General features: G+C 41.8%; 2 protein-coding genes across 2 annotated transcripts in view; both read right to left on the reverse strand.

Annotated features, from left to right (window-relative positions):
- Positions 1-19,301, reverse strand: part of LOC139457927 (uncharacterized) — a 92,912-nt gene that overhangs the window by 62,437 nt on the left and 11,174 nt on the right. The gene's annotated exons all lie outside the window — the stretch shown is intronic.
- On the reverse strand, positions 4,365-17,609 carry LOC139458014 (uncharacterized). The gene is made up of 6 exons (XM_071239330.1): positions 17,399-17,609; positions 14,500-15,237; positions 11,806-12,014; positions 10,867-11,067; positions 4,914-5,088; positions 4,365-4,480 (listed from the first exon to the last, which is right to left on the reverse strand). Exons 1-6 carry the CDS (start codon positions 17,607-17,609, stop codon positions 4,365-4,367), a joined length of 1,650 nt encoding a protein of 549 aa, XP_071095431.1.

Here is a 19,301-nt window from a genome sequence, read left to right on the forward strand (position 1 = left end):
CTGACTACTGGTATGTCTGACTACTGGTATGTCTGACAATGGGCATATCTGAAAACGGGCATATCTGACATATCTGATTCCTGGCATGTCTGACCTGACCTGATTCACACTTTCTGATGGTATACTGATCGTAAATACATTTTGTTTCTTCTATATGTGTATCCATGTCACACGCTAAGAACATTCATACACTTACACTATTTACTTATTTACACTATTACACGAATGTTACTGAGCAGTTTGTGAGAGTTTATATCTTTACGTTTCATCAGGAATATTGAAGTTATCCATGTATATTACAACACTATTGAAAAACAGAGTTAAGTTCCCGTTCTAGAATTATCATGGAATAGTACACCTTTTTCCCAATGCTGTGTGATTGACTAAAATCTGCTTCGTTGTTTTGATTTCAGATGAAAGATTTCTCCTGAGATTAGTTTTTTTTCTCTCTTCAATTTTTTGTTTCTTTTTCATTAATACGAATACTACATGTAGTATGATTAGGAATTTGGGATTTTTAAAATGGTAGTTTATTAGGCATATAAATTCCAATAACGCTTGGGGTAACGGAACGAGGGAAAGAAGGGGAGGTATCTGTAAAGATGTTAATGCATTGATACTGCTCCAGACCCTCAGGCAAGCTGCGCATTTGTAAGTCACCATGACCCATTATTTTTGAGTTGCTTGCGTACAAATACGTAAGAAGAAACTAGATAACACAATAGTATAACAACACTGTGCTACGGTGGCCCATAAGGGACAGGGAGTCTGTTTTTCAATATTTTGATATTTCACTTACTTTTATCGTAACCTTTTACAAATAAACACAATTTGTCATACAATATGTGATAAATACCGTTAGTCGCCTCTTATGACACGGGTCACCTAGACATGTATTGCTTTTATGTCGTCATGCAACACCCGAACACATGCTAATAGAAGTTAAAACATAAAACAGCACAAAAGTATAATTATTTTCTACAACGTCCACTAATCGGTAAACAAAACCCAATAGACTGTCGGAATCGAACCCAGGTCTTCGTCGTGACGTACCTCCAATCACCGACTTAGTTGTGATAGTTGCATAGGTAACATATATTCTTTTGTTTTGAAGCTTGTTTGCAAATGTCACACTACAACACGTAGTAGTTGGTCCAGACGTGCTGTATATCGTAACACGGGTGGCCCAGTCGTCTAAGTCGTCGCTTTGCAGAGTTGCGTCCCTTGGACACACCAGAAACCAATGATTGTGGGTTCGAATCCCGGTTCGCCCTGTTTTATGTTTCTAGGTTTGTCAGCACCATACACGTGCTCTTGGGTTTCACCGAAGTGGTAAACGTCTGAGACCTGCATCACTTAGGGCTTTCCTCCCACATTAAGCTGACACGCCGCGATGTAACTGGAATACTGTTAAAAGCGGCGTTAAACCCAACTCACTCACTCACCATTTCACTTTACTGAACGAATTGTTATTGATGGTTCACAACAGTTTCATTCTATAGAAGCGCCCATAAAATCTGACGCTCTCACGCTCTGGACAGTGTCACAGATTTACCAAAGTAACTTTGGTCGACTTGTCTCATTAATATACAAAGAGGCAGTATTTAGGATTGAGTAATGACTGAGAAGGGTTAACAGTGTTTGGACTTTCTACGCTTATGAGGTGAAGCTGTACCAGTGCACAGGAAGCCACTTTTATCTCACCTACCAGTCCTCAGTTGAAGGCTCTCGTCATAGTTCTTCATAATGTTTTGATTGGTAATTTTCCCGGAGATCTCAGGTGGCTATGGATCTCCTATCGGATGCCAACAAAAGAAAAGTTGGTCTAGACTTGGCCGTCGTTAGTGCGTAGTTCTACAGAAAAGTGTCCATGGTGAAGCCTATTCATCTTAAGGAAGTGTTTCAAACTTATTGGATATCTCTTGTTGTGTCAGCCATTCTAAACAGAAACAAAGATATACCAGATACCAGGTAGGCAAATATTATATTTAAATTTTGCTGTTAATAAGCCATAAGTAGGCATGTAATGTTCTAAGGCTTTTCTCATAAGTTAAATATTGTTTGTTTTAGGTTAGTCTTATACATTCTCATTTGAAGTAAGTTTGATTAATTAAATTTCCGCTGTGTCCATTGAAATTCCTGCATTCTGACTAGCTGAATTGGTCACGTGTTATTGCATTCATTTCCCAATGAATGTAAAAAATTAAGCCACGCCTACCGAGGCGCGCTACTTTTATGTCGGGGAATCCCAATATAACAGTCGAGGGAATTCCCTTTCTGCGCACCTGTATCGTCATGCACAGGACATATGGCGACTTTCGTGCATATTCATTGTCCAAACTACCCTTTGAAACCGAAGGCCGAGAATGAATGAAACAGCCAACGTGCAGGCTCGCTCGCCTGTTTTTTCCCCGCTCACCTCGGTTCAACTTTCATGTGTTCGGTTTCATTTCTGACTAGCATTTTTCCTACTGTGTTTTACCGTAATCAGGAAAGGTAACTGACCATGTTATATGAAACAGCCGCCTTCTCCCTGACATATTTCTTCAGTCTGACTGTTGCAGTTCTTTTCGCATCTTGCCTTAATTGACAGGTCCAATGAACATGGTTTTGATCCTACTCTCCGTTGATTGGCTAATGACTGTGAAGGCGTGTCATGTTATGTGCATATATTAAACGATCACCTGATTCATGTCACGCCACAATATGTATTCCTACACCTGGAATGTTTATCAATCTCGCCATTTTTTGTATGTTTTGATATACATGTATACAACTGTTTAGGGTTAAACTATTGTAGAAAAAACATGTTTTACGTTGTCGAATTTAATCATAAGCATTGACTGTGTATTTTCTTCGGTTCATTGAGTTATGAATCGAAAAACCAATGTTCAAACTCTGGTAACAATCCGCTATCTGAAAATTGAAGCTAATATAAGGAAATTTTCGGATAAATGTGGAGGTAAAAATCATATACTTGTATTTTCGAGACAAACGTTTTATTAAATGTTTTATTTTAATAATATCCTCACCTTGAAAAATCCTAACTCCCCAGTGTGTTTGTCCTAAGGGTTAAGACCGCCTCCGTGGTCTAGTGGTAGAGCATCCGCCCGGAGAGCGGAAGGTCCGAGGTTCGATCCCCGACCGCGTCATGCCAAAACACGTTAAAAGATGCCACTTGTTGTTTCTTTGTCTGGCGCTCGGCATTAAGGGGCTAAAACAAGGACTGGTCGGCTCGGAGTCAGTATACTGTGTCTGAGTGGGGTATACATGTTAAACTGCGGCATGGTATCTCAGTGGGCTAGAGCTATAAATCGGCATCAGACCGGACTAGTACAAGCAGCCACACACACGCATACACGTACATGCACGTCGCTGTATAAGTGCAATTATCTTGGACGCGACGTTAAACCCCATTTCACCTCACCTCACCTGAGGGTTGATTTGGGTCTGCCATCCATACCAGTCTCGTCTATTGTTGGAAAACGACCCGGGGTTCTCCAGAAGTAGTTTGATCTCTTTTGTCTATGGGAACAATTTATTGATTTGTGTTGGAGAAAATGTTGTTTCACGAGATAAATTAATAAAAAATAAATGCAGATCTACACTGTTGGCTATCTATAATCAAAACTTTGGTAATCATGGTAACCAGTCATTTTTGTTTCAATAATTCTACACGTTTATCTTTTGTAAGCGGTAGTCGCCTTACCTAAGTTCATGTCAACGTCGATTATTGTTGTTTCTTCCTTCATCGGTATTGTTGGTGCAGATGTATATTGTTCATCGTCTGAGATGGAATGTTCTGTGATTTCGAAGATTAAATGAGTTGAAAAATGATGATGTACTTTTGTTACATTATTATGAATGTGTTGATAAGGTAAGGCCTACACATTTAAACAGACGAAATTTTCGTTCGATTTATATATTTTCACGATTTTTAATCATGCTGAAGTTTCTGGATTTCATTCACCTGAACTGTTTAGGTTGCAGAGAGTTAAACTTATCACTGAATTCTGCCAAGTCCGGACCATTTACATTGGCAAAACTGCTGATTAAAAAAAAATTGCGAAATCAGTTGTCAGTTGTCAGTTGTCAAGAAAGTCGTTATGGGTAATAATCAAATTTGATAGGCAAAGGTGCAGTGTGAACAGCACAGCACATATTGAAAGTCTATGGGGCATGTAGGATGAGTATGACGATGGCGTAAAAGGTGTATACTTGTCGATGTGTCTCACCTGTCGTGTGCCCCGAGGTGGGATAAATGTCCCGATCCTGGCTCTGTAGGTGTTAAACACCTCTTAATTGAAACAAATTTTTATCTCCCAAATCAACAACATCACAAAGTAAGAAATGATCTTGACAGTTTAATATTTTCCTAATATTTTCGTTCCTATAATTTGAAACTGCCTCTGTTCCACGTTAGATCCGACGGACGTCCGCTGATTGGGTTGCTGGCCTCCCACATAGATGTTCATCGCACCTGAATTGAAAACAGACACATGTCTCTTAACGCCAGAATACTGTTACTATAAGCGGTAAAGCCATTTCGGTAATCACGGGAAATCTCTGCTAAAAGAGAAGCCAGCTATACGATTCCGACTATATCATAAGTTAACAATAACTACGAAATTCATTTGTGTACAAAGAAGCAGATTTTACTATTTTGACTTACATAATGTGTGGACGAATCGATGGTTCCGTTTTTTTTGTTGTTTAACGCCGCACTCAGCAATATTCCAGCTATATGAAGGCGGTCTGTAAATACTCGAGTCAAGACAATCAAGTGATTGACATCATGAGCATCAATTGTGATACGATGACATGCATGATATATCGAGATGTTGAAGGGGCGGGACAGAGAAGCTCATTTACCTGGCACAGAAAACATTATTGCATTTAGTGATCAAGTGTACCTGGAAGAACCGCCCATCCATCGTTATCGGTCCATACAGCCATCTTCTTGGGGTCGAGTGTGAACTCATAGACCGCCGACCTACCGGACGCAATGAATGTCCTAGTGAACCCTACCAGTTGAATTCTGGGTACAGGAAGTGACGTATTATGCCACGACATATAGGCCTGGGAAACCTGCAAAGTCAACAATAGGAAGAAGTTTCATTCACGACTATCAACAAGTTGATGATGCGGGCAACAGCAACGCCATGGAAATATTTATACAGCAAAGTACGGTTATAACGAACGGGCTTATAACGAACTGACGGATATAACGAACTATTTTTGGCCCTGTCGATTTGCTGTATATATTCCGTACATTTGCTTATAGCGAACTACGGTTACAACAAATTAAAATTAGTGGTCCCTTTGAGTTCGTTATAACCGTAGTTTACTGTAGTATACAACATTATCACATTCGTCACGATACTCTTACTGACCTCCATTCGATGGCCATACAACAGCTTGTTTGTTTAAAAGTGGAACGTAACTTTTATGTTGGAAACATAACCCCAAATTACAGGGTGATAATTGTACAGTAAACTACGGATATAACGAACTCAAAGAGAGCTCTAATTCTAGTTCGTTTTAACCATAGTTCGTAATAAGCATGCATACAGTATATATGCTGCAAATTGCCGGGACCCCCAAAAGACAGTTCGTAATATCCGTCAGTTCGTTATAAACGTAGTTTACTGTGTATGTTTTCCTGAAGTCACATGAGTGAGAGAAATTGTACCTGCATAAAAAGGGAACCAGAGGATCTACATGAAAATAATACTGATATGATATATGGTTTGGTATGTTTGGTTTGTTTGTTGTTTAACGCCGCACTCAGCAATATTCCAGCTATATGGCGGCAGTCTGTAAATGATCAAGTCTGGACCAGACAATCCAATGACTGACATTTTGCGCATCGATCTACGCAACTGAGATACCATGTCATGCCTGACCACCCTATCCCGTTAGTCGCCTCTTACGGGTTGCTAAAGACCAATTCTAACCCAGAATCTTCACGGGACTGAAAAAATAGCAAAAACATACATGTTAAGCTGTTAACAAATAGGCTGCTGAATTTAAGCAAGGTAGCATGTAGCAAAGAATAGGACCATGGGCAGTGTCTATAACTCACCTGTCGCATTTTTTAAAACTGGCCTCATATCAGCGTCATATGACCCGGTGTTGTAGACAGTCACCTAATCTTTGTGTATACTCTACGTAAACTGACCTCATCAGCGTCATATGGCCCGGTGTTGTAGACAGTCACCTAATCTTTGTGTAGACTCTATGTAAACTGACCTCATCAGCGTCATATGGCCCGGGGTTGTAGACAGTCACCTAATCTTTGTGTATACTCTATGTAAACTGACCTCATCAGCGTCATATGGCCCGGTGTTGTAGACAGTCACCTAATCTTTGTGTAGACTCTACGTAAACTGACCTCATCAGCGTCATATGGCCCGGTGTTGCAGAGAGTACCTAATCTTTGTGTATACTCTATGTAAACTGACCTCATCAGCGTCATATGGCCCGGTGTTGTAGACAGTCACCTAATCTTTGTGTATACTCTACGTAAACTGACCTCATCAGCGTCATATGACCCGGTGTTGTAGAAAGTCACCTAATCTTTGTGTATACTCTATGTAAACTGACCTCATCAGCGTCATATATCCCGGTGTTGTAGACAGTCACCTAATCTTTGTGTATACTCTATGTAAACTGACCTCATCAGGGTCATATGGCCCGGTGTTGTAGACAGTCACCTAATCTTTGTGCATACTCTACGTAAACTGACCTCATCAGCGTCATATGGCCCGGTGTTGTAGACAGTCACCTAATCTTTGTGCATACTCTACGTAAACTGACCTCATCAGCGTCATATGGCCCGGTGTTGTAGACAGTCACCTAATCTTTGTGTATACTCTACGTAAACTGACCTCATCAGCGTCATATGGCCAGGTGTTGTAGACAGTCACCTAATCTTTGTGTATACTCTATGTAAACTGACCTCATCAGCGTCATATGGCCCGGTGTTGTAGACAGTCACCTAATCTTTGTGTATACTCTACGTAAACTGACCTCATCAGCGTCATATGACCCGGTGTTGTAGAAAGTCACCTAATCTTTGTGTATACTCTATGTAAACTGACCTCATCAGCGTCATATATCCCGGTGTTGTAGACAGTCACCTAATCTTTGTGTATACTCTATGTAAACTGACCTCATCAGCGTCATATGGCCCGGTGTTGTAGACAGTCACCTAATCTTTGTGCATACTCTACGTAAACTGACCTCATCAGCGTCATATGGCCCGGTGTTGTAGACAGTCACCTAATCTTTGTGCATACTCTACGTAAACTGACCTCATCAGCGTCATATGGCCCGGTGTTGTAGACAGTCACCTAATCTTTGTGTATACTCTACGTAAACTGACCTCATCAGCGTCATATGGCCAGGTGTTGTAGACAGTCACCTAATCTTTGTGTATACTCTATGTAAACTGACCTCATCAGCGTCATATGGCCCGGTGTTGTAGACAGTCACCTAATCTTTGTGTATACTCTACGTAAACTGACCTCATCAGCGTCATATGACCCGGTGTTGTAGAAAGTCACCTAATCTTTGTGTATACTCTATGTAAACTGACCTCATCAGCGTCATATATCCCGGTGTTGTAGACAGTCACCTAATCTTTGTGTATACTCTATGTAAACTGACCTCATCAGCGTCATATGGCCCGGTGTTGTAGACAGTCACCTAATCTTTGTGCATACTCTATGTAAACTGACCTCATCAGCGTCATATGGCCCGGTGTTGTAGACAGTCACCTAATCTTTGTGCATACTCTACGTAAACTGACCTCATCAGCGTCATATGGCCCGGTGTTGTAGACAGTCACCTAATCTTTGTGTATACTCTACGTAAACTGACCTCATCAGCGTCATATGGCCAGGTGTTGTAGACAGTCACCTAATCTTTGTGTATACTCTATGTAAACTGACCTCATCAGCGTCATATGGCCCGGTGTTGTAGACAGTCACCTAATCTTTGTGTATACTCTATGTAAACTGACGTCATCAGCGTCATATGACCCGGTGTTGTAGACAGTCACCTAATCTTTGTGTATACTCTATGTAAACTGACCTCATCAGCGTCATATGGCCCGGTGTTGTAGACAGTCACCTAATCTTTGTGTATACTCTATGTAAACTGACCTCATCAGCGTCATATGGCCCGGTGTTGTAGACAGTCACCTAATCTTTGTGTATACTCTATGTAAACTGACCTCATCAGCGTCATATGGCCCGGTGTTGTAGACAGTCACCTAGTCTTTGTGTATACTCTATGTAAACTGACCTCATCAGCGTCATATGGCCCGGTGTTGTAGACAGTCACCTAATCTTTGTGTATACTCTATGTAAACTGACCTCATCAGCGTCATATGGCCCGGTGTTGTAGACAGTCACCTAATCTTTGTGTATACTCTATGTAAACTGACCTCATCAGCGTCATATGGCCCGGTGTTGTAGACAGTCACCTAATCTTTGTGTATACTCTATGTAAACTGACCTCATCAGCGTCATATGGCCCGGTGTTGTAGACAGTCACCTAATCTTTGTGTATACTCTACGTAAACTGACCTCATCAGCGTCATATGGCCCGGTGTTGTAGACAGTCACCTAATCTTTGTGTATACTCTACGTAAACTGACCTCATCAGCGTCATATGGCCAGGTGTTGTAGACAGTCACCTAATCTTTGTGTATACTCTATGTAAACTGACCTCATCAGCGTCATATGGCCCGGTGTTGTAGACAGTCACCTAATCTTTGTGTATACTCTACGTAAACTGACGTCATCAGCGTCATATGGCCCGGTGTTGTAGACAGTCACCTAATCTTTGTGTATACTCTATGTAAACTGACCTCATCAGCGTCATATGGCCCGGTGTTGTAGACAGTCACCTAATCTTTGTGTATACTCTATGTAAACTGACCTCATCAGCGTCATATGGCCAGGTGTTGTAGACAGTCACCTAATCTTTGTGTATACTCTATGTAAACTGACCTCATCAGCGTCATATGGCCCGGTGTTGTAGACAGTCACCTAATCTTTGTGTATACTCTATGTAAACTGACCTCATCAGCGTCATATGGCCCGGTGTTGTAGACAGTCACCTAATCTTTGTGTATACTCTATGTAAACTGACCTCATCAGCGTCATATGGCCCGGTGTTGTACACAGTCACCTAATCTTTGTGTATACTCTATGTAAACTGACCTCATCAGCGTCATATGGCCAGGTGTTGTAGACAGTCACCTAATCTTTGTGTATACTCTATGTAAACTGACCTCATCAGCGTCATATGGCCAGGTGTTGTAGACAGTCACCTAATCTTTGTGTATACTCTATGTAAACTGACCTCATCAGCGTCATATGGCCCGGTGTTGTAGACAGTCACCTAATCTTTGTGTATACTCTATGTAAACTGACCTCATCAGCGTCATATGGCCCGGTGTTGTAGACAGTCACCTAATCTTTGTGTATACTCTATGTAAACTGACCTCATCAGCGTCATATGGCCCGGTGTTGTACACAGTCACCTAATCTTTGTGTATACTCTATGTAAACTGACCTCATCAGCGTCATATGGCCCGGTGTTGTAGACAGTCACCTAATCTTTGTGTATACTCTACGTAAACTGACGTCATCAGCGTCATATGGCCCGGTGTTGTAGACAGTCACCTAATCTTTGTGTATACTCTATGTAAACTGACCTCATCAGCGTCATATGGCCCGGTGTTGTAGACAGTCACCTAATCTTTGTGTATACTCTATGTAAACTGACCTCATCAGCGTCATATGGCCAGGTGTTGTAGACAGTCACCTAATCTTTGTGTATACTCTATGTAAACTGACCTCATCAGCGTCATATGGCCCGGTGTTGTAGACAGTCACCTAATCTTTGTGTATACTCTATGTATACTGACCTCATCAGCGTCATATGGCCCGGTGTTGTAGACAGTCACCTAATCTTTGTGTATACTCTATGTAAACTGACCTCATCAGCGTCATATGGCCCGGTGTTGTACACAGTCACCTAATCTTTGTGTATACTCTATGTAAACTGACCTCATCAGCGTCATATGGCCCGGTGTTGTAGACAGTCACCTAATCTTTGTGTATACTCTATGTAAACTGACCTCATCAGCGTCATATGGCCCGGTGTTGTAGACAGTCACCTAATCTTTGTGTATACTCTATGTAAACTGACGTCATCAGCGTCATATGACCCGGTGTTGTAGACAGTCACCTAATCTTTGTGTATACTCTATGTAAACTGACCTCATCAGCGTCATATGGCCCGGTGTTGTAGACAGTCACCTAATCTTTGTGTATACTCTATGTAAACTGACCTCATCAGCGTCATATGGCCCGGTGTTGTAGACAGTCACCTAATCTTTGTGTATACTCTATGTAAACTGACCTCATCAGCGTCATATGGCCCGGTGTTGTAGACAGTCACCTAGTCTTTGTGTATACTCTATGTAAACTGACCTCATCAGCGTCATATGGCCAGGTGTTGTAGACAGTCACCTAATCTTTGTGTATACTCTATGTAAACTGACCTCATCAGCGTCATATGGCCCGGTGTTGTAGACAGTCACCTAATCTTTGTGTATACTCTATGTAAACTGACCTCATCAGCGTCATATGGCCCGGTGTTGTAGACAGTCACCTAATCTTTGTGTATACTCTATGTAAACTGACCTCATCAGCGTCATATGGCCCGGTGTTGTAGACAGTCACCTAATCTTTGTGTATACTCTATGTAAACTGACCTCATCAGCGTCATATGGCCCGGTGTTGTAGACAGTCACCTAATCTTTGTGTATACTCTATGTAAACTGACCTCATCAGCGTCATATGGCCCGGTGTTGTAGACAATGACGCTACACCACAGCCCCTCCCCGGCCATGACGGTGATGTCGCAGGTAAAGTCAGCATAGCGGAACGTCGTGTACGACAGGCCGTAGCCGTAGGGGAAGGCAGGCTCTCCATCAAAGTACCAGTATGTCCGCCCAGCCATGGAGTAGTTCACCATGGGCGGAATCTGCAAGGGGAGATTTAGAGAGCTAAAACCATGCAGTGAAAACGGTAACTGAGTTCCTGCTTAAAATGGACCGCCTCCGTGGTCTAGTGGTAGAGCGTCCGCCCGGAGAGCGGAAGGTCCGGGGTTCGATCCCCGGCCGCGTCATACCAAAAGACGTTAAAAGAAGGTACTTGTTGTTACCATGTCTGGCGCTCAGCATCAAGGGGCTAAAACAAGGACTGGTCGGCTCGGAGTCAGTATACTGTGTCTGAGTGGGGTATTCATGTTAAACTGCGGCATGGTATCTCAGTGAGATAGCACTATAAATCGGCATCAGTCCGGACTAGTACAAGCAGCCACACAAACACACACACGTGCACGCACGTCACTATATAAGTGCAATAATCTTGGACGCGACGTTAAACCCCATTTCCCCTCACCTCACCTGAATGCTATAGTAATATTCGTAGACCACTACATCTCACCCTTGGGGTAATCATTGTCTATTGATAATAAAGATGTTCATTATTATTTCACCTGTAAATGTTAGGTTTAATCACAGTGTCAGTTTGGATAGCCTAAAATAGGTAGATATGCGTTATTTTGATATATGCTATTTTCAGAGACCTATGATTTAGTATTTTGTTCTGGCGTGGTACGACAGAACTAAGAGAACAACTTCTAGGCTATGGGTCGGGTCAGCTGACACTTCGACCTGCTTATCTGTCATTGACCACAACAAGGTGTATAAACTCTCACCTGGCTGTCACGGCTTGGCCACGTGAAGGGAAGTCTGGCGGCTGGCACAGACCCCACACCAAGGTTGGCCAGAGAAGACAAAATGGCGTCACCTGCTGCTTGAGCCGGATAGAAACATTCCAAAATGGCGACGACGCGTGGGTTTGCTGTCGCCCATCCGATGTTGAGCGGGCCGCCGTTGATCAAAAGCAACACGACGGGCTTGTCGGCTAAAATCGAAAGGAATGCTTGCTTCGTAAAGAGAGACGAGTAATCGATGACCTTGATCAGAATTAAAGAAAAACAATCAGCAGTAAATCAGCATTATGTTTACGATAATGACTTAAATTAGATTTGAAACTAATATATTCAAAACTGTGATTTTAGTAAAAATGAAAACTAAATCGAGAGTGGTTCTGAAAATAACAACCGTTTTTAAAACAATAAGACAATAATGGCTCTCCTATTTTTTTGTTTGTTTGTTGTTTAAGGCCGCACTCAGCGATATTCCAGCTGTATGACGTCGAGCTCTCCTACTGTCAACAGTATAAATCCTTACGTGACCACGACTGATGGCATGTACTGGTTGAAACAATAGCGTTATGAGGATCTGTAACTTGTCTGAATATACTAGAATATTTACGGTACACTAGATCATAATATTGGAAGATTTATATGGAGGCCAAGCTGTGCCAAATATCAAAACAGTGAACTAAACCTCAGTCTTATCGTATCTGACAATGATCTATCCAGACGGGCCTATTTTATAGTAGCATCTTTATTCCGTGAGCATTCGGGCAAAAGGTCAGCTAATTTGGTACAGCAAACTACGGTTATAACGAACTCAAAGGGACCATTAATTCTAGTTCGTTATAGCCGTAGTTTGTTGTATGCATATACACAGCATAACTACAGCAAATAGTCAGGACAAAAAGTAAGTTCGTTACATCCGTCATTTCGTTATAAGCGTGTTCGTTATAAACGTAGTTTACTGTATTGTGGTTTGAAATGTAAATATTGATGACGTTGCAGTATGATATGAGCTCGCATGATCCTACTTCTTAACAATAAATGTATGATATTACCTCTTTCATGGATATTGACTAGTGAGTGGGTGAGTTTGGTTTTATGCCGCTTTTAGCAATATTCCAGCAATATCACGGCGGGGGACACCAGACATGGGCTTCACACATTGTACCCATGTCGGGATTCGAACCCGGATCTTCGGCGTGACTAGCGAACGCTTTAACCACTAGGCTACCCGACCGCCCCGGATATTGACTAAATAGGTTTAGTATCTAACAATCAACAACAAACAACACATATTCAAAGTTTATGATAGCTGGCATGCGAATTTGAGAAAAATGAACATTGAAGATTTAAAAAATAATAATTTAAATGTATACAAAAGCCATGTCCACCTGTACCAAGAAAGGATGGTGATCGAAGGGTTAACATATTTCAGTAAGTTAACTGAGCAAAAAAACTTCCAAAACTTGCGAAGACATGAAAACTTTATGGATAGCAAGTACTTTGTTCTTTTACCGGTGAAGATCCGGGTCAGAATAGATCTTCAGCAACCCATGCTTGCCGTTAAAGGTGTCTTTGCTTGTTGTAAGAGGCGACTAACGGGATCTGGTGGTCAGGCATGCTGACTTGATTGATGCATGTCATCGTATCTAAATTGCGTGAATTGATGCTCATGACATCAATCACTGGAATGTCTAGTCCATACTCGATTATTTACATTGCTGAGTGCGGCAAAAAAACAACCAACCAACCAAACAAACAAACAAACAAATGTATTGACGTTTCAGGGTTACTTCTTGCGCCTTCATCAGGTGAAAACACACGAATGGGAGAAGTTCGATCCAAACTGTTTTTCAGATTTAGGATACTTTATAGGATGAACGATCCAAAGACCTCCCATGGCCACTTTCCGCATTTGACCTGACTGCTTCCGTGGTCGAGTGGATAGAGCGTCTGCCAGGTGGTTCGAGCCCCTGGCCCCTTCACACCAAAATACGTTAAAGATGGTACTTGTTGTTGCCCTGTCTGGCGCTCGGCATTAAGGGGATAAAACAAGGATTGGTCGGCTCGGATTCTGTGTCTGAGTTGGGTATCCATGCCAACCATCGGTATGGGATCTCATCATAAGTCCGGACCAGTACAAACACGTCTTTGAAAGGCATTTAAAAGTGATGCATAAAAAGAAGAGAATTTTATTGATGTCAACTTCTTTATTGTGAGGAACACAACGTTTCGGAGTAACCCCCCCCCCCCCCCCCCCCCCCCCCACACACACACACACACACCAACGTGCAATGCGCCCCGGTGCATAAGTGCAATAACCGAATTTAACCTCACCTCGCCTTGGGTTTGATGTAATTTAGAAACGTTGGTTTCATAGTTGCACTATTACAAAGTACCTGCTTAAAGTCATCTTCTGGTGTCAGACACCCAGCACCCAACACCCGTGTATTTGTGTAGCAGATCAACTTGAAAAATAACACACTGACCAAAATGCACTTCCCTAATTTGACCTGAACCATATGTTCTCGTGTTGTTCAGGTGAACATTTGACTTGCCTTTGCATGTGTTTGTAACAGCAGGGCAGGATATGTTCTATCACAGTTTGATATTGATTCATAAGCAATGGCCTGTTTACTTATGGAAAGGGTATTGTAGCGGAGGTTTATATTCTATGTAAGATGCAGATGATGTAGATGATGCAGATGATGTAGATGATGTAGATGATGCAGATGATGCAGATGATGTAGATGATGTAGATGGCGCAGATGATGCAGATGATGTAGATGATGCAGATGATGCAGATGGTGTAGATGATGTAGATGATGCAGATGATGTAGATGATGTAGATGGCGCAGATGATGCAGATGATGTAGATGATGCAGATGATGCAGATGATGTAGATGATGTAGATGGCGCAGATGGTGCAGATGATGCAGATGATGCAGATGATGTAGATGATGCAGATGATTAAGATGATGTAGATGATGCAGCTAATGTAGATGATGTAGATGATGGAGATGATGTAGATGATGCAGATGATGTAGATGGTGTAGATGATATAGATGATGCAGGTGATGTAGATGATGTAGATGATGCAGATGATGTAGATGATGCAGATGATGCAGATGATGTAGATGATGCAGATGATGCAGATGGTGCAGATGATGTAGATGGTGCAGATGATGCAAATGATGCAGATGATGCAGATGATGTAGATGATGCAGATGATGCAGATGGTGCAGATGATGTAGATGATGTAGATGATGCAAATGATGCAGATGATATAGATGATGCAGATGATGTAGATGATGTAGATGATGCAGATGATGTAGATGATGTAGATGATGCAGATGATGTAGATGATGCAGATGATGCAGATGGTGCAGATGATGTAGATGATGTAGATGATGTAGACGATGACTCACTGTTGCTGACGACGTCCTGAAGAAGCTGCAGTTGCTGTCCCGGCAGGGAGATGTTGTGTCGGTCTTTTCCCTCCCCCTCTATAGCCTGACCTGTACATCACAGAGAAATGTCACTTCATTGCGTCCTCCTCCTGTCCGTCACCACTGGTATCAAATTGTCAAAAACATCAGTCTTTGTCTAATTCTGCAATATTTCGATACGACTCCTATATATGAGGAGGGATTTGCTTCGGGTGGGTTTCCATTCATATTGTTCAAACATTGTACCTTATAATAACCTCTCAAGTCAATCACATAGCCTGTTGATGGATGAGTGAGTGAGTTGGGCTTTTTTAACAGTATTCCAGTTATATCGCGGCGTGTCAGCTTAATGTGGGAGGAAAGCCCGAAGTGATGCAGATCTCCGACGTTTACCACTTCGGTGAAACCCACGAGCACGGGTATGGTGCTGACAAACCTAAAAACATAATCGGGCAAACCGGGATTCAAACCCACAATCATAGGTTTCTGGCGCACCCAAGGGACGCAATTCTACACGGCGAATAGCGACGCCTTAGACGACTGGGCCACCCATTCCCTCGCTGAAGAATGGAAGTCAAATAATATTCAGGTAGTATTGCCGTATTGCGGTCACCTGTACGGGAAATGATAGCATTACAAGCAAATATTGCATCAGTCATGGAATCAACCACGTAGATGCATCAACTGACGGCCAAAAGAAACTGTACCACTTTAAACATGAAATAACGAACATTAACCCCCTCCCCCCCCCCCCCCCCCCCCCCAAGTTCAAGCTAAATCAGTGCAAAAAATCGTCCAAATACTACAATCCACAATGCAGAAAGTAATACATGTCCACGGCACGTATGTTTGTAAAAAATGCGAAAGTGTGAAAAAAAAACCCGTGCCGCTTGGGCAACTGATGCTACATGTGCAATAAGGGTATATAAATGATACGGAATGCATGTCAGACACTCTTACTAATAAAAGGAAACACCACAGGGAAGGCTCTGGGTATGATAGGGATGGGAGTCACCCATCCCAACATTGCTGGAACGTTTGGTAGCTTCAGTGTTTCTGTAACTAATCTGACAGACCGGCCGGTAGACATATAGATCCCTGATCAGACTCAGGGCAACTAAGCCCAATGAAGACCGGGGTTTGCACACTTCGCATTTTCGGAATTTATTCCTGACAATGACGTCTTCAGCGACCAATGCCTTAGGGCATATGGTTAGTCGACAGACAGTGGCCAGGTGACTCAGGCTTCAAGGAATTAGGCTTCACAGAGGCCAGTTATTGACAGATATATCAATATGGTCACCAGAGTTTGAGATGGACCTGGACTGGCACCTGGAGGTTCACCTTCACAGATGAAAGCCGGTTCTGTCTATTCATAGTTGATGGAAGACAGCGTGTTTACTACCGAATTAGGGAACAAACGGCGGCATGTTACGATCATGAGGTTGTGTCTTGTGGTGGAGGGGGTGTTAGGGTGTGGGGAGGAATTCGTGGCCAGGAGAAACACCCACGCACCCACGCCTATATCGGATTCTGCATGACTGTCATTATAAATGTCGATTTCTTTGAGATTTTGATCTTTTCAAGACATTTTACTTCGTGTATCTATTTTTATGGTTTTTGGTAACGTTTCTTTTGGCCGTCAGTATAGTTTCAACTTCCAGAGATAATTGACATTACAATAATCATGGTTTCATCTCAAAAAAATAATTGACATGAAAAGTCATTATAACGGGAGAGTTTATAATGTACTGATCAATCTTTTTGTGATGAATAAGATTATAGCCATCGACAGTTGAAATGAAATCATGAAATCTCGAGATGATTAATTGACGAAGATTGCTCCATGTTTGCCAATGCCTATATTGTGAAAATTTACAGTAATGACAAAAATGCAAAGTTTATTTTAAAAAAATATCCATTTTGCTGAACATAAATTTCATCATTGAGGTTTGATCACTTCATTTAAGTCTGACTGAGGATCGGCAGTCTTGTGAGTATGAGCGTCTATATTTATGTGCATGTGCAGCATTCCTGCATTACCATTTAAAACTATGGCAAAGCTTCTTTTGGCTGCCAGTTTATTTCATTTCCTTCAGTAGTGTTTTCGTTCAGTGTTGCTGCGGAGTTCTCACCTGTTCCTAGACACACGAACACCACGTCAGCTCCTTGCAGCGCCTTAACCACATCCGTCTTGCTGTAGTCCGTGCAGAAGGTGCTGGAGCAGCCGGCAGCGTGGGTGGCCGTAGTGCCCAGTCTGACCAGTCCGGACAGGGGGGAGGTGATATAGCGGGGGTCGGGACTTGGGGCGTAGTCACCAAACACCTGCTGGCTGTCATTTGCCATGGGGCCCACCACCTAGAAAAAAGGTTGGATCAGAATCAGTGACGAATCCTGGGTTATTGGACTCACCTCTTGATGAAATCGTGATGCGATTTGCCAGTATAATGTATGTAATGCAATCATAATATATAAGCAAAGGACGTTTCAGGTACCAGGGTCCACTTGTACAAAACGATCTTAGTGCTAAGACTAATGTACGCCTATGTTAAAGTATGGGAGTTAAGATAATCTTAGCACTAAGATTATTGTAAGCCTATGTAAAAGTATGGGAGTTAAGATCATCTTAGCGCTAAGACTATTGTAAGCCTATGTAAAATTATGGGAGTTAAGATCATCTTAGCGCTAAGACTATTGTAAGCCTATGTAAAAGTATGGGAGTTAAGATCATCTTAGCACTAAGACTATTGTAAGCCTATGTAAAAGTATGGGAGTTAAGATCATCTTAGCACTAAGACTATTGTAAGCCTATGTAAAAGTATGGGAGTTAAGATCATCTTAGCGCTAAGACTATTGTAAGCCTATGTAAAAGTATGGGAGTTAAGATCATCTTAGCACTAAGATCTCTTTGTGCAAGTGGACCCAGATAAGTAACACTGCCACAATGAACATGTATCAATGTATTTGTCGACACTATAACTTCATAATATACATATGTTAAAACAAACTGAAGTGTGACTTCAATAGTGAAGCATAATATTCATTAAGTCAATGGACATTGCCTTTGACAACCGTGTATAATAAAATTGATGAAAACTCAGCCAAACTTCTTATCAACTTTTCCTTTGACTCATTATTGACATGTGGTTTAATGAGTGAGTGAGTGAGTTTGGTTTTACGCCGCTTTTAGCACTATTCCAGCAATAGCACAGGACACCAGAAATGGACTTCACACATTGTACCCATGTCGGGAATCGAACCCGGGTCTTCGGCGTGACGAGCGAACGCTTTAACCACTAGGCTACCCGATCGCCCCTGTGGTTTAATGAGCTGCTTCCTCGGGTTTGTATAAATGATCCAAAACGCTTTCCATAATCGTAAGAAATCTCTTCTGCAAGGAGAGTTAATTGCCGATATGATAAAACATGTGTTCATGAATCACCATCAAATAGTTTGGATACCAGGTGTTCGCGAATTGCATTTGTGTATATAAACCCCCTTGTTGTCCCCTACAGGAGCATTTCGTGAAGCATTAAACACGGCCACATTCTATTTCAGTATGTCTTGAAGTATTAAACACGGCCGCATTCTATTTCAGTATGTATCTGTAATGATAATGTCTTAAGAAATAGGAATGAGTTTATTGGTCAATTTTGAAGGAGTTTGAGCATTTCCAGATGTGACTTGAAGCATTAAACTCGGCCGCATTCTATTTCAGTATGTATCTGTAATGATAATGTCTTAAGAAATAGGAATGAGTTTATTGGTCAATTTTGAAGGAGTTTGAGCATTTCCAGATGTGACTTGAAGCATTAAACTCGGCCGCATTCTATTTCAGTATGTATCTGTAATGATAATGTCTTAAGAAATAGGAATGAGTTTATTGGTCAATTTTGAAGGAGTTTGAGCATTCCCAGATGTGACTTGAAGCATTAAACTCGGCCGCATTCTATTTCAGTATGTATCTGTAATGATAATGTCTTAAGAAATAGGAATGAGTTTATTGGTCAATTTTTAAGGAGTTTGAGCATTTCCCGA

This window comes from Haliotis cracherodii, unplaced genomic scaffold (assembly GCF_022045235.1).
Source record: "Haliotis cracherodii isolate W230 unplaced genomic scaffold, xgHalCrac1.p SCAF_12, whole genome shotgun sequence".
Classification (NCBI taxonomy): Eukaryota; Metazoa; Mollusca; class Gastropoda; order Lepetellida; family Haliotidae; genus Haliotis; species Haliotis cracherodii.

Bases quoted from the DNA above. Each gene is read 5' to 3' on its own strand.
- LOC139458014 (XM_071239330.1), bottom strand. From the start codon at position 17,609: ATGGCAAATGACAGCCAGCAGGTGTTTGGTGACTACGCCCCAAGTCCC. The intron at 12,015-14,499 runs GCATCTTACATA...TTTCGATTTTAG, and splicing joins CTGCATCATCTACATCATCT to CCGACAAGCCCGTCGTGTTG. The intron at 11,068-11,805 runs GTGAGAGTTTAT...CTCCCCTTGCAG, and splicing joins GGCCAAGCCGTGACAGCCAG to ATTCCGCCCATGGTGAACTA.